General features: G+C 41.3%; 1 protein-coding gene across 1 annotated transcript in view; it reads right to left on the reverse strand.

Annotated features, from left to right (window-relative positions):
• Positions 1-16,647, reverse strand: part of SMAP2 (small ArfGAP2) — a 35,321-nt gene that overhangs the window by 11,490 nt on the left and 7,184 nt on the right. Inside the window, exon 2 of the mRNA XM_008167132.4 lies at positions 686-819. Coding sequence (XP_008165354.2) covers positions 686-819 — 134 coding nt within the window. The remainder of the gene's footprint in view (positions 1-685; positions 820-16,647) is intronic.

A 16,647-nucleotide genomic window follows, 5' to 3' on the forward strand; every position in this document is an offset into this window, starting at 1 on the left:
TACATCCTTCCATATATTAGGGTTATGCCCGACTTAAGTTTAGTCTTTCCTTAAGTCAGTCTTTCTAGGTTGGAGGCCTTACTAGTGAAGGCATTATAATGTCTAAGAAATAAGCTTTGAGATCCCAATGAAAGACTTGAGAATTATCTAGTGCTAGAGTTTACGAGTGAAAACAAGAGCTGGCTGAGCAGAGGATTCCTACTGCAACAGCTGTAGGGCTGACCAAACCCAAACACGACACCAGCGCATGAGGGTGCGTTCGTGCCTGGGCAATGAGACATCCTTTTCAGGCTTGGCTAATTTGTGATCTCCATCTGTACAGCTGAAAGTAGGCGAGGCAGACCCAGCAACTAAAGCCAGAGACAAGTGCATGCTTATCTAAGCAGTTACTTGTTTCGGACAAATGTTTTATCAATAGAACCAGAGCCGGTTTTTACTCAGTGAAGTCTGTCTCACTCTCTACAGGCCATTATTTTAATCACTCAGCTCAATAAAACTAGTGGTGTTTTGTGTGTTTTTTTAAAACCGTATAGGGAGGAAAACTTGTGATCATTTTAAAGAAGTCTTTCACTCTCCCTCCACTGGACTCTCTCAGACAGTTTAACATGTGTTTTAAGATTTACTGAATCCCATTCAGCCAGAGCAGCAGTTCTCTTCACATTATATGGTCCAGATCCATTTTTACTTGTATCTGTTCTTGAGTCCACTGGTCGAGATTGACAGATTTCACCCTGGAGATGTGAACTCCTAGATTCCGGTGGATCCCAGCACAGCGAATACAAACGAACACGCCAATATTCCAGGATGCCCATCGTGGCCCTGCAAAAGGACATCAAAAGAGGTGGTCATGCACATGTTCAGAAATCCCCATTGCCACGAACAATCTCTTATGAGAAACTGCACCAAGTGAATTGTGGATTGAAGATTTTTTATTTTCATCTAGAATGGAAATTGGGATTACACACTAGCAGTGTGTTCTCTTAAAAAAAAAAAAAAGACAGGTCCAAGTATAAGACTTAGGGAACAAATGTTTTATATTTCTTTCTTCCCCCTCCAATCTGGGTTATTTGGATAACAAAACAGAACTCTCTCGAAGTGAAACCAGAATAATCCCGGGGTGCGGAAAGAGGATGCACTGCAAGAACAGCCTCTCTCTTAACCCCCATTCTTTTTAAGTGACCTTTTCGGTATCTTGCAGCTAGTGTCCAGCCACTAGAGCCATACTGGAGGGTGGTTTCGAAATCTCAATTTAGCATGGAGAGAGAGAGAGACAATCAATGTTACTTAAGAGCCCGATTGCTGTATCGGACTATTTGAGTTCAAGACATTTTTTCCTCTACTCCTGGAAAAAAAACAAAGTTTATTGTACGAGATCTAGCCATGTTGCTTAGGTTACAGCAGAAGAGGAGTACAGGACAGCAGTTTATTCATTCTCCTGATTCCAATAGCCTGACTGATTCTCCACCTCAGGCAGAGTGAATGGAAGTTAGGGTTGTGATCAGAGAGAGAAGTCGATACACAGTTTACTCTTCAGTCTTTAGACAGTTTTTGATTTTAGATGCAAGGTTAACATGCAGCTTTCAACAGACAGGAGAGCTCCAAGGTTTGGAAGAAGGGAGGTCATGCTGGGGAAAAACAAGGGAAAGCTTTACAAGTTTAATTTCACTCATTGTAAACTAGAACATTAATCTTTCTGTGCAATAAGCATGGAGATGCATTGCCAAGAGCTTCGTGGACTGCTACTTATCGCCACCAGGTGGCATTCACACTACTGCTCCCATCCCAACTCCCTGCCAGAAAGATTAGCATTTGAAGTTTCTGACTATCACTGCCAGCATGAAGTGATCAGGCCAGTTTCAAGGCATGAACGACTCCGGAAATAACCTTCCTTTGCCGAGCACAGCCAGTTCTCCAAAATCCACAGACTGACTTGACCCGAGTTCCAAAGGCCTGCTGAATATTTACAAAAGCCCAGCTAGCCTACGGCTAGTTTGGTTTGCAAACTGTCCCTCATACAATGTAAATTCACACGTAATATCAAGGCTGGCAGGCCAAAAAAGTGATCAACTGATACAGGCATGCCTTGGAGCATTTAGAGTAGATACCCAGACACTTACCACCACCACCACCACCACCTGCTCAAGGAATTCAGGAGTAGACAGAAGGCAATAAGGGAAAGTTGTGTAATTTTAGAAAACAGAAGTGTTCAAGACTTGCATGTACAGTTGTGTGCCAATGTAGATATTTTACTATTTAAAACCTTTTATTTTTCCTCCCTTCTGGTACTTCTAGTAATGCTAATGCTCTTCAAAACTTAACCTTTTCGCTAACAAGTCTGGGCACACAATCAGTGCTAAACCTTGGATCAAACTCAATGCCCTCCCTTCTCTCCTGAGAATTTTCAGATCTATTAGAGTGCATAAATAAGAATTGGAAGTTTAAAAATAAATCAATTGAAAGATCAGGATTCTGAATGGAGACACATTCCATGTTTAAACCAGACTAAATTTAGGATGGGTCTTTTATTGGCCCAACTGCTGTTGGTGAAAGAGACGAGCTTCAGGTCTGAAGAGCTCTGTGTAGCTCAAAAGCTTGTCTCTTGCCAACAGAAGTTGGGCCAATAAAAGATATTACCCTCCCCCACCTTGTCTCTCTAATATATGGGACTAACAAAGCTACAACCATGCTGAAAACAAATTTAGGACTACCAATCATACAGAGTTTATTGGCCCACCCTATATCAAATGATGGATGCAATACAGGATCAGGTATGTTACTTGCTCCTTAAAGAAAAGTGTGCAAAATTCTCCTCATCCTGGCCAAGCAGAGGTCTGCTAGAAATAATGGAAGGTATCTTCCACTAACAAGTGAAGAGATTAGCACCTAACAGATGACAGCTGTTGAAAATTAACACCCTCTCCTCCTGAATCTGAATTCCAGAAGAGCCCGCTGAAGTAGTTTCCACTTGGAATTAAATGAAGCATATAGAAGGAGATCACTGAGCATTTGATTTCCCATTTCTCACCCCGGCAGGAAAACATTAAAAAGTAGGCCTGGTATACACTAAGTGTTTTATTGGCCTGTCTGAAAGGAGTGATTTATTATTATTTTTTTAAACCAACACTTATGCTAGTATAAACCGCTTCTTTCGCTTTGCCAAGCTGGAATAAATATCAGTACAAGCCCTTTTATACAGGGCATAACTGCACCTACACCAGGGGCGTTTGCTGCTTTAACGGTGACACCATAGTAGCAAAACTGAAGTTTAGACAGTGTCATATACACCTGTGCCCCTAGTAGTTGCTAGCCCCCTTTCAATAGTTTAGAGAAAACGCAAGATTAGGCTATAGGTGTGTACCATTTTCCAGACAGAGGAAGGCAGAGTTCCCGCCCGGAAGAGTACACAGTTTTAGTCACTGAACTCCTTTCATTTAGAAAACTGCAGCGTAGGCTTTTAGATAAGGGGCTCGTCTCCATCAAGACATCTGTTCAGGGACAGGGTAATTAACTCCCGTGCATCTGGTTAGAAAGCAGGACTTGCAAGCTCAGCGGATTCAGAAGGAAGCTTGTCAGAGGAAGGGGAACTCGTGGAGAAAAATCCTTCAGAAGATGGAAGTTCTCACCATTGTTAGGTAGAATCAGCCTTCAGGGTTAGCAGCATTTCCTTGTTCTCTGGCCTCCCCATGCTCACACGCTGACTGCTGTCAACCAAGCAGGACAGCAACACACAAGCAATATGGAGGAATTTACCCCACCGTGAGAACACAGTTTGAAAACCACAGATACCAAAAGGAAAGCTAACGTTTTCAGCTGACATTGTATGGTTTAATCAAAGTTCCAAGGACACTGCATAGGAAATCTCAAGAGAACAATGGCAGTGTAGACTAAACTCCCTCTTTAAAAAGGCCATTTCTGGACTTCCTCAGGAAGTACTTGTTGAGTTGGGATGTAAACACCTCAATAATGTGAAGTGAAGTGTGCTTTTGACACCCAATAGCCATCACACAATAATGGTATAGAAGCACCTAGAGTGCACTACGGGTACATTATTCAGGAAGAAAAGCCAGCAACCCCTTTGCAGTAGGTAAGTATTCTGGTATCAGAGAAAGAGGCACTCAGGTAAGCGACTTACCGAAAGTGTTACAGTAGTCAGCAGTAAAACTAGCAAGAGACCCATGCAATCCCAGTGCCCAGTTGCCAGATTTACAAGTGCCTCTTATTTAATAAAAACGGTTCCATTTATAGATTTCATTTTTATGTCTCATTTCAGACAGTTCTAACTTCGGGACGAACTTTGCTCAATCAAGTTAACTACCAGGAATTATTCAGGGTTATATTTAAATTAGACTTAAACCCTAGGCTATATTTAGTGTTTACAGGACTAAAAGGATTAATAGTAAACTAGATACTACATTGGGACCATAGTAACCTCTAGTTACTGTGTCCCATGGTGCTAGTAAGGCCATTTCACCTTCTATATGATTATACCAGATGAGAACAGAATGCTCTTGTTGGCAGTACCATCTGCAGTGATCTCTCCCCCTAGCTCATCATTTTTGAGTTTCATTTAGGAGGTAGGATCAGAAACAGCTAGGACTGGGTATTAAAATGACAGCCGTCTGCCACCATATTCTGAGTTTCAAGCTCGGGAAAAATCCAGAAATAACACATACAGAGTTGAAAGTTTAGAAGCATTTTCTGCTAATTGACATTTTCTAAATGAATACCTAAGCTATAAAAATCCTGTTAGTTGCCAATATTTTTGCTTGGTAGCAGCAGATGCTGTCATCTGAGGTAACAGAACTGTTTCCCCTCTTTTGTTGCTAAGAGCAGAGAAACTGACAATGAAATAAGACGAGAAAGAGAAGCAAATGAAACATCAGGTGTCCCAAGAGGGGGGAAAAAATGCAGGTCAAAAAAGCAAAGCAGAAAGGTTACTAGAAAAACAAAGATGTTTTTCTACTTTTTAGAACTAAGGCTAATGTTTTGATTCAAATGCATTGTTAGGAACGTTGATGCCCCAATACTATTCTGATGGAGTTATAAGCGTATACAGACATCCATAACACACAAAGATGCCTAAATATTTTAGCAAACATCCACTGCATTTTCCCTCCAACCCTATGAAGGCTGCAAAGCATGTGAATGCAGGGTATATACCTTAACCTTTGCTCTTTATTGCATAAAGCAGGAATTGATTAGTCTTCTTGTAAGTTCGCATAATACATCAAGATAATGTAAACTCTTCAAAGAGAAGGAAAATGATTTTGCTCCCCTTGGGCAGAAAGGGCAACGCCGTAAACCGAATGGCCGCAGCGTGCAGGAGGAACTGTCTGCTGAAAGAGCTGGGATGGGTTGACACAGGCAAGGCTCAGTACAATGGAAAAAGAGTAACTATAAAAATAGAAGATTAGTGATTAGGAGAACACAAGCATCAGCCTGTCAATAGCAATGCAAGGGCAGCTTAGACTTGCACAACTGAAGCAGGGGCCACACAGCAAACTATAAAGTGCCAAAGGATATTAAAATTAATGTCACTCAGTTCCCTTCCTTCTCAGGTAATAAGGAACATGGAAGAAAGTACATGACTTCTTGCTTGGGAGAGCCCTTGTGTTAGCAACAACGCCAAGTTTAGGTTGTTCTGAACAGCCTACCCTTTACAAAATGCCGGGCAGAGTCTAGCTGTCCAAACAAAATGGAGTATGAATATGCAAGACTAAGTATATTGCCCTCCACATCCTCACTGATCCTTCAATTGCAACAGTCATTACTTACTCCTTAAAGGCTAATAAAGGTTTTTGTTTTGATGTTTCTAATTTCCATGACATACTTAGCTTTGCAAACATTTGGGGCTAAGGTTAGCCCGCTAATGTAAATGCAAACAAGCCTTGTACTTCCCCATGCAGATTTCTGTAATCATGGGATCAAAAAAAAAAAAAAAAGAGGAAGTTGTTCACATGAAACATCCAGCTCTGAGAAGATGTGCAAGAGAATATTGTTCATATTCTGTATTTCTAGTGAATTTCAAGAGTGCTGCTCCTGTTTATACAACTTGATTAGACCAGCAAAAGCCCCTTTATAAACTGGGGGTTCAGAGAATATTACAGAACAGAATTAGGTCTTACAAGAATTTAGTTTTTAGGAAACTAAAGTATGCATAACGTTAAAACTATCCTACATAGTAAAATTAGACTGGTGACCTTCAATTTCAGTTGGGAATTTAATGCTAGAGGCATAGGATTAGATACGTTATGAACAAAAATTAAGACATACAATATTTTGGGATAACGCTTTGCTTTTTCTACCTTAGACAAACCACTTTTTTCTAGGATGCAAAATCCCAGCCCTGGAAGCATTTGTCAACATAGCCACAAGAATTGCTAGTATGCCTCTCCTGCAGCCTTTATCCACCCAAATACTTCCTACTAATTGATCTGTGTGCAGTTAGGACAGGGGTGGGCAAACTTTTTGGCCCGAGGGCCACATCTGGGTATGGAAATTGTATGGCAGGCTGTACAATCCCATGGGTTTCACCAGAATTACAGAAGACACTAAAGGCAGAATTTGGCCTAGCATATTTATTGCAAAAGCCCTTTAAAAACCAAATTAGTAAGAAAAACATTTGACTTGCCAAATAATTGAAGAACATAAAAAAAGGAGGTTCACATGAAAAATCTTGACAGACAGAAAATAGAGAGATCAATACTATATTGTAAACATAGTTCCTTGCAGTTTGGCAGAATTACAGTCACCAGATGGCTGTAAAACTTTTAAGTTCTTAATGAGCACCTGCTCTCCTATGCACAAAGTTACAATTTGGCTGCACTATCATGTAGAATTATACAAGGAAGCCTGATGCCATGATCAATTTTTATTTAGTGTTTTGAGTAAATTTAGTGTTCGTACATGTGACAGACTTGGTACCTGTTAGAGCCAGGCATACTGCATTCAGATGCTGACTAGTTTTCCCCATATACTGTCCTGCACGACCTCACACATGCTAAAGTCCCTGGAATCTCCGAAATGGAGACTGCTAATTGTTGGAGGCGGAGAAAGAATTAAGGCGAAATTGGCAATTTGGCATTATGCTGATTAGGGAAAGGGAATTGGATCAAAATGGAGTTAGATATGGCTAAAGGAAGCCTGTCTATACCCACTTATCCCTGACTACGCCCCCTCCCTTGATAGCTGGGAATACCAGAGGGCCTCATTCTTGACCCAGGGATGGGTTGCAAGGAAAGCCACCTCTAGGAGTGAACACCTAGCTTGTAGGTATCTTCATAGTTCATTCAGTCCTTGGTAATCCCAGAAGAGGACACCACAGATCCCAATTAGTCCTAGATGTGAAGGGGGATGTGGACCACTAGACTGACCAAGTTTCCCGTAGGATAAAAAGCTACTACTAGTAGCATGGATTTGAAGCCTTAACCTAGAAGGTTAAAGGCTCCATGTTCCTTTACCAGTCTTATCAACCATTCAGTGCCCAGCCTTCATCAAAACGCATATCGACGGCAAATTAAGAGTTGTGCCAGATATTTTTTTTTAAATAAAAAAATATCTAACTCCAATACCATCCTTCACACGTAACACCGAGACACTATCCAAGTGAAAGAACGGCTTGTACGTAGCACTTTTCCAGAAGGCTCCTTTAAAAAAAAAATCCCTTTAAAAGCTCCCTAGCTAGTTAAGTTCCACACACATTTTACTGGTTTTTATCATTTGCCATACATGGAGACTGCCATGTAGAGAGAATTTTCATTTTTAAAATCCTAGCGGGATTCACTCTTTGCCCTCCTCTATTCAGCATATGGCATTTTGGCTCAAGCTGCTTATGCAAACTTCCTCTGTAATAACCCTAAAGGCATTTATGAATAAGCAGAAATTGGCTGCAGAGAAAGGGAGGGAGAGAGGGAGGATGAGGTAAAATAGATGCTTTCATGGGACAGGAAGGAGAGAGCTTAGCTATTCAGCTCCTAATGAAATAATCTCTGTGCGCACAATTGTTCAACTTGCAGGCTCCCTGCCTGCAATTACTCCAGCAAAAGCCCAGCTGTAAGAGGGAAATGTGCTGCAAGGACTGAACGATCCATGCCAACGCTATTGCCTGTGTTGGACTAAGACATCCTGCAAGCATCTCCCTCGACAGTATGTGTGGGAGAGACTATGTGGGAAATTGTTCAGGCTGTGGGACAGAACCCAGTAAGAAGACACCCACATCAGCTAGTAAAAGCCATCACTGGTAGCCAGCTGGAAACTTTCAATTGAGCTGGAACTGACAATAAATTCCCCCTCCCCTGTTTTCCAGTCAGCCAACTGATTAACTAAGCTATTTTTATATATTTATATATATATATATATATATATATATATATATATATATATATATATATATATATATATATTATATAAAGAGTCCCCAATACTTTCCACTGACTTATAATTTCTCTTCTGGAAGTGATATTGCGTAAGATGACTTACTGGAATTCACTCGCTTCAGGGAAAGTCATGTTCCGGAAGACATGATGTTATGGACTGCAGCTTCCTCTTGGGTTCCCCAGCCCGCACATGAAGACACTCACACTGCATCAGTCTGGTATGCAGTACAGTCTTTCTGTGTTTGCCCAAGGGTCTCAAGAACTCGGTCACTGTTCTACAAGGACAGTCAAAGCAATCTCACCAGCTTCCCACAAAGGCACTAGATGAGTAAACTATGTCCTTAATGCAAGCCCATTAGAATTTAGGAGTCACCCTACATTAATTGTATAAGTATTTCTTTCAAGTCCCTCCCTCATCTATGGATAGTTGGTTTGAAATATGATGTGACCTATGGTCAACTAGAGGTAGTGACTCTTAAAATCCAGATATCATAGAATCGGAAGGGACCCCGAGAGGTCATCTAGTCCAGTCCCCTGCCACTATGCATCGCACAAAGCAGAATCTCAGCTCCCATCTTCTCTTGCATAAAGAGTGAACTTGCTATTATATGAGGAAGCTAAAGCAGAAGAATCCCTGTTGGCAATGGGGTGAGCCAGGGATACTTTGGAGACTGAATAGCCAACTCGGGAAGTTGGCTAAAACATCTAGAAGCGTGGCTTTAAGAAGCCACTCTGAGGAGCTCTCTTCCTTCGCAGGTCACCTTTAAAAGGATTTTTTTTTTTAAATTGCACACTTGTCACAAAAATGTACCTACTGGCACATACAGCATCTGCCCACCATTAGCAGGATGATACAAGACTGAATGAGATTTTACTCAACCATCAAAAGTTGTTCCAGGTGCTAACACTTCGGAGCACTGCCTTATGCCAACTAATCGAGGAATGACTAGTTTACTAGCAGCATGAACGATTTGTTCCACCCCAAATATCGTGTAGGGAGCTTAGGTGCCTAACTCAGGCTTTGAGAATCCCAGTGACTTTCTAGGCACCTAAAAGTTAGGCACTGCAACGCTCAGCATAGCCATGCCTAAATTCCTTTGTTTACAACAGGCTAGATTTACAAGTGTGTAATTCACTATACTTTAACAAAAATACATTAAGAAACTGAATAAATATATGTTAGACTACAAAATTCCTTTAAGTGCACAGATGTATGTATTTTCCTGGTAAGTAAAGAAAGTACCAAATTTAGTTGCAAATCAACATACTTTAGTTATACCCATGAGAATGAACCTCTTTAGGAAAACTAAGTACAATTGCAATATGAGATTAAGAAATCCAATGATTTCAATCAGATTTTAATCCACCCTGGTTGGATCTAGTGTCAAGAAGGGCTAATGGGGAGAGTTGGGCAACATAAGAGCGAGATTCAGCGCTGGTCTGTGGAATTTATAGCGTGCGCCAGCAGGATCTATGCAGGCCAGTTAGAATGCGCACCAACGTGTTGTGCACTAATCCCCACCACACAGCTGTGCGTTACTGCACTGTGTAGATGAGTGGTAAGATTCAGAGACCTGGTTTTCCATGGACTAGTTGGACACTAAACAAGTCCCATTTGTAGACCACATCCTTGTTTGCACATACATCTATCACGTTTCACACCTTGTTGACATAAGGAACAAAGTTACTGCACAGCTGTTAATTTGAAGGTAAATCAGTAGTTTTCTCTGCTGTTTATAACATACATCCTAGGTACTCCTTCACCATCCCCTCCACCAAAGAAAATCCTTCACAGAAGTTCCGTGTTCAGATTTGTTGGCGTTAACCCGACAGTTGGTTGAAAGTTTCCTTGGTAACATGAGGAATATTGGTAACATTCTGTCATGAAGAGCTCAGCCCATGACTACAATCTTTGCAGAATCAATCAGAAATATTACAAGAACTCTGTTCCACTGACTTGTTCTTTATTGCATCTGTATTTATTTAATCTTAGGACAGTGGAGCTGCCAAGTAGTAATTCTGGCTTCCTAAAACAATTGCTAGTACAGCCAGGAATCTCTCCCCTCAGGATACATGCACACGGTCATGTCCAATAATGCATCAGATTTTGTATAACTGAAGGTCTCAAGCAGATCGAGCCAATGACATGGTTTATAAAGAGAATCTTGGAACAAGAACAAATTCCAGTTACCAAGACTGAAAAAGACAGGTCAGAAGTTGACAACCAACCAGGGATTAGCGACGCTAGAGTTTAGTTGATAGGGGTGACGCATTTTTTCCACCTCAGAAGAGGCTTCAAAAATTTTAGACCAAAAGGAGTGACTCAATTAGTGGAGAAGTTGGATTAAGCTGCACTCATACTTCAACACTTCTGCTTCATTTACTTGTCAAGTGACAACAGTTCCGTCTCTTCACAAGTATTTGTGCATTTGGCATTGTATACAGGCCTGTCTCATCTTATGCGCGGGTTACATTCCGCGGTTAGCGCGTAAAGCGAAAACCGCGTCTAGTCAAAATTACATTGAGTTGAATGGCGGGTGGAATCGCCCGCACTACAAGTACAGTATTAAAATTGTTATTTTTCTCTTATTTTTTTGCCGACCGCATAAAGCTGAAATCGCGCATGTTAAATGTGCGTAAGATGCAACAGACCTGTACTACTATCTAGTGAAGCTATGCACCAGTCCTCTGGCATCACTATATAGGGATTCAAGCACATAGAAGTACACCTCTGGAAAGATTTTTAGCAGCTCACAGGCATGTGTCTAGTGCTCCCCTCACACCTATAGTCGTCACACGTGGGTTTGGAGGTGGTTGGCCGAACTGAGCCAGACAGGCTCTTTTCCTTGCTATTGCAAGTGGAGGGAAGCAAGAAGGGGCTGTTGTAGTTCAGACATTTCTTGGTAAAGATCTCTACTGTATTAGGAATGTAGCTTCTTCCTTTGATTTTAACTCTCATCCAATGCAGCCTTCCTATACAGACTTCATCAATAAGGTCAGCCCTTCTATCAGTCACTCCAGCTCTGAAAACAACACATTGTTGGTGTGGGTTTGAATTCAGATTTTAGGGCACTGAGGCAGTTCGATGACTTCTCCCCTGCTCGGTTCTGGTGCCCAGAACCACAGCTGTCCCTAGCTACTCGGAAGGGCAACTGCCGGCCAAGTCTAGCTCAGCCTCTGCAGCCCCAAGTTGGAGCATTCTCAGTTATTCTGTGGAGACAGGCATGAACAGTTCAGTCTGTGCATAGGAGCTGCTCAGTACACACAGAATCAGAGAATTCACCTGCCAAAACTCTAGCAAGTTTCTACTGAGCCTGCGTGAAGTTTTGAAGGAGACAGCAAAAGGCACAGACACCAGGGACCTGTCAAGTTTCAGATCCTTGCTCCAAAGCATGGAATTGCTAGAGCTTCTCAACAAAAGTTGATTTTTTTTTTTTTAAACCACGGGCAAAGTGTATTTCCCTAATCTTGTTCTTGGAAACAGCTGAAATGTTTTAGCTAGAATCTCCCCACAAAAAAGTCAGCCTTAGGCAGACCTCTGGTATGGAAGAGTTCAGCACAAATTGTTTAAGTTTGGCAAAGTTATCAGCAACTGAAAACAGGATCTTATAATGGAGAGCATTGTGCAACCTTAACAGGGGTTGCTACCAGTTTCACCTATAAATATTGGATTCTGTCCCTAATCACAGGGGAGAAAGATATTACAGCACATTCCAAGGATCAGTTTTGTTCCAGGCCCATTTTTTTTTTGTCCTAAATTTCAAGGGACATACATGAGATAAGCGCTATTTCTGATCAGTCTTTCCTTCCAGACTAAAGTTGAGTTATGGGGTTAGTTTTTGTTCTCTCTTTAGTCTTGATAACCTACTTGTATTAAGAGGGATTATCTTTAAAGAGCAAAGATGCTGTGGAGATAAACACCTTCACAAAACCACATACCAGTGTGACATCTCAACTAATTCATCTGGCTGTTACTACAGTAACTAACCACTATTTTTACTTAAATTGTAGTGCAAGTTTCATGAAACCAAGCAGAGTGGTGTATTTTTACAAAAACTGGGCACTCAGTCGTTTGTAAAACTGAGCATCATAGTATTTACATCGTATTTAAATGTTGTATGAAGATGACCTTAGCCATTAACATTCAGAAACATCAATATCCCCCATTATACAGATGGAAAGTCACAGTGACTTGCCCAAGTTCACAGACAGAGATAAGATTAGAAGGCAGGATGTTTCTGTCTAGATATCCACTGCTCAGTGCATTATAATCAAACCTGCCTCTATTTCTTTCCCCCCCAGGTTTGCATAATTAATGCATCTGTATGCAGCACAGAGATATGTTCCAGGTTCTCAGGTCTCCAGACCTCATTTCTGAATGACGCTGCTGCTATCTCCAACACTCCTCTCACCATGCACAGCTACTTCCAAAATAGTTTCCCCTCTAATGCTGATCTTTCCATACCATTTCAACTGCAATGACAGCCATTCCAACATTCTCTTGGATCCATATTTGCTGCTGCCTGCTCAAAGAGAAGAGTAAGGCAGACCTCTCGTTATAATTGCGTCCCCACCAATACTGACAAAAAGTCTCTATAGCGTATAGTGGCAACTGCTAGAATAGTAAATGCTGTTGAAAAGTGATTCTAAGAACCCTTTTCCTACAGAATGATCTTGATCAGATTTAGCTTTATCTGGAAGAGGACGGTGTTCACACGAGTTGTATTGCTGTACCTAAACCACTATTATACCCATTTCATTCTGTTGCAATGAATGATGCTCAGCAGGCCACCATAAATTCTGCAGTTCTGAGTAATTTTAAAGTTTACCATGAGTGGATTTGCACATTTCCCCCCGTTTCTAACCCTGTCACTTACAGTGATTGTATAAGCAGCACAAAAGAGGAAAACACATCCTTGATTGTTCCGCTTAAGATGCTGCAATTTCAAAGGCAGAAGTACATTACAAAAATGTCATGCAGGGGAGACTTACTGAATACACCAGTATATACCCTACATACATCAAGGTCAGATATCCTCTTTCCACTTAGTAGACGTTATGGGTTTAAATTAATCCAAGAATTCTTCACCAGTTTCAAGCATAACATGTTGTAAGAATTCAAAAGAGAATGTTAACTCACTGCAGGCAGCTGTAATTGTAGGCAGGCCGTGCAGATCACTGCATCTGCTATTCAATTCTGTGTAAAGGTCTGCTGACGCAAGTCTTAACACACAAGAGGAAACTCTGGAGGGCTTATCCAGGGCCTCATCATGCAAACACGTAGCTTCTAAAGACTGTTCTTAGGGAACCATAGGTTAGTTCTCTCTTCACCACGAGCAGCTATTACACAGGGCAATTTAAAGAGAAGACGCCATGCACATTGCCCTTACTGAAAGAGGAAGCTCAACTGTGATTCAAGCAACTTTAGACAGTGGTTTATTAGGGAAATTCCATTATTCAATAAAACCCCCAACATATTTAACATTAACAGTTGCTTGGCAGAGTGAGAAAAACTTATTTAAACCTGCTTCCACTTCTGGTTGTACTTTAAGCCCTCTCCTTCATACCTGTCACCATACCTTCACCACTCTTGCTCCATCCACACTTCGGACCACTGTCTTGCCTTCTTTGTCTTTCTAACTCAACGACTTCTCCCCTTATCCAATGCCTTTAACAGCCTCCCAACTAGCATTCACCAGATTCCATCCCTTTCTTTCAAAAGCTACTTGAACTACTTATTACATGAGTCATTCTAGTTATGACAATGATGTACTTGCTTTGTAGCTCCATATTGTTTTCCTGCCTTGCACCTGCTCTAGATTCAGCTTTTTAGGAGAAGAACTGGTAACTTGTTTGTCACATTTCACCTATTACAATGCTGTATCTAAAATCCAACACTGGGTTCCTGTACTGCCCATGACAAAAGTGCCGCAACTGAGAAGCTATTGTGAAGTTAGTCAGTCTTTTTACCGTTATTACAAACACTACTTGATATATTTAGAATGTAGATATTTTAAAGTCTTACTTTGCATACACTTCTCGGCTTGTGAGTACAGGGTTATCAGTTTCTTTTCTTGGTTCTTGTGTATTAGCACAATATTTGTATTGCTAACACTGCAAGGCAATGTTTAAATACAAAAGAGAAAGCTATCTGAAATATTAGAAAGCAGTGAACATTTTTCCATTAATGAGGCTTAGAAAAAAAAATACTTAAGAACCCCATTAATTCGAGCCCAATAACTTGACAGTCACTCGATAAGCAATACGGAGAACAACATAAGCTAAGTATGTCCATTGAATTCCAATAGTGAATATCAAATACTAAGGACAGAAAGACGCAAGATCTTTCAAGACAGGCTTTGCAAGTCAAGTGCAGCTTTTAACCAACATCTTTAACATTCTGCATTTGTACAGTACATTTAATCAGCACTGTATGTACCCAAAAATCCCCAAGAAAAAACCTCTGTCTTGTATTCTGGATGAGGAAATACTGAGAACAGAGAAACCCTGACCTAGCTCTGTATGTAGATCTATTTTATGTTAGAGTCAAGAAATAATGCACAGGTAAAAAATTTTTGCATCTAATTGGCAATGAGTTATACAAGAGGGTTGGACTTCAAAACAGAACTCATGGCAGAGCTCCCATAACACACAGGGGAGGGGTACTCAGACAAACCAAAGGAGGAGTGCGGGGCAACCTTCAACTGATGCGTGGATGCAGCAGAAGTTGCATAATGGTCATCGCTGGGGTACTCCACAGTGGAGGAACCTGCAGTTCTGCCATCAACGATACCGGATCCAAGGAGCCTGTGGGCAAGATGGGGACTGGAAGAGTAGAGGGGAAAAGTTTGGGAGAGGGAAGAGAGTCAAATATAGTATCTGCATGTTGTAAAAGTTCAGCGTTAAGCTTCAGAGAATTAGAAATGCATAGAAGCTCCTTGGTTCTATTTAACAGCAATTCTCAGTGCCCACATTTGCCACCTATAATAGTTGGAGACATTTAACACAGACTAGTTTAAAACAAAAAGGTTTCCAGTCCATTGAAATCATGGAGTCTGTATTGTTGCCCAGGTTGAGACATCCCTCACACCCTTGTACTTCACAATTTTACCCTCAACGTAACAGTTTCAAATCCCCACACCTCCCAAACCACTCAATATCTCCGTTGGTCAACGTGTTTTGTCTGCGTAGGCAGGTCATGCCATACAACTCTGCTCTCTATTTCCCAGAAGACCAACAGCGACAGCAGCAGTGCATGACAGATGGAAGAAACCTCACCTGATGGTTGGGGAATGTTTTAAATGACTCATTTATCAATAAAAAAAAATTATATATTCTTAAAAGAATGACAACCTCACAGTTGCAATTCAACTTGAGTGGAAAACTTTTCTTCCCATGGTTCCAATCTGGCAGTCCAGTAGGCAGACAGCTTTTGAGTAAAACCCCACACACTTGGTTGGGAAGCAGATCATAGCCTGGTTTGGCAGCATCCTTTTTACATAAGTATACCCAGCTGTCACTCATGCAGCAAGATGAGAAGAAATCCTGAGAAACGGGGCTTTTGGGGGCAGAGCCCTGGGAGCAGCCCCTAGTGCAATAAGGTGCTGGTCCAGAATGGGGTCTTTGAGAATTAATATTAGCATTGTGGTCATGCCTAATAGCTGCACGTGTGTAGCCACTAAACCCAGTGACCTAGAGAAAATGTTAGCAAGGCAGAATCTACTGTTAATCTTGTGATTTGGTATCTATAGCATGTCATGATCAATAGTTATCAGTCTGATATGATGATCTCATGTCACTAGAGCCCACACATTTGTTCAAAAAGAAACTCATTTCCAAGCTTCTGCTGCCAGAAAGCAACACAGCCTAGCTCTATTTTAAAAGAAGGGTGTATCTTGTTCGCTTCTCCCCCCAGATCATCCAATTTGATTCAGATTAAAGAAGTACGCAGGGTACGTCTACACTGCAAAAAAAAAATATCCACAGCAGTGAGTCTCAGAGCTCGGGTCATCTGACTCAGGTTTGCGCTACAGGGCTAACAATAGCAGTGCAGACTTTCGTGTTCAGGCTGGACCGTGGGCTTTGAGATCCAGCCTCCACGCCAGGTTTCAGGGTCCAGGTTTAGCGGGAACATCTACACTGCTATTTTTAGCCCCATAGCATAAGCCTGAGTAAACTGATCTGGCCTCTGCAGCTAGGTTTACACTACAACTTACACTGTATAACTTGCATAATGAAAGGTTTCAGAGTAGCAGCCGTGTTAGTCTGTATC

Source organism: Chrysemys picta, chromosome 23 (assembly GCF_011386835.1).
Source record: "Chrysemys picta bellii isolate R12L10 chromosome 23, ASM1138683v2, whole genome shotgun sequence".
NCBI classification, from domain to species: domain Eukaryota; kingdom Metazoa; phylum Chordata; order Testudines; family Emydidae; genus Chrysemys; species Chrysemys picta.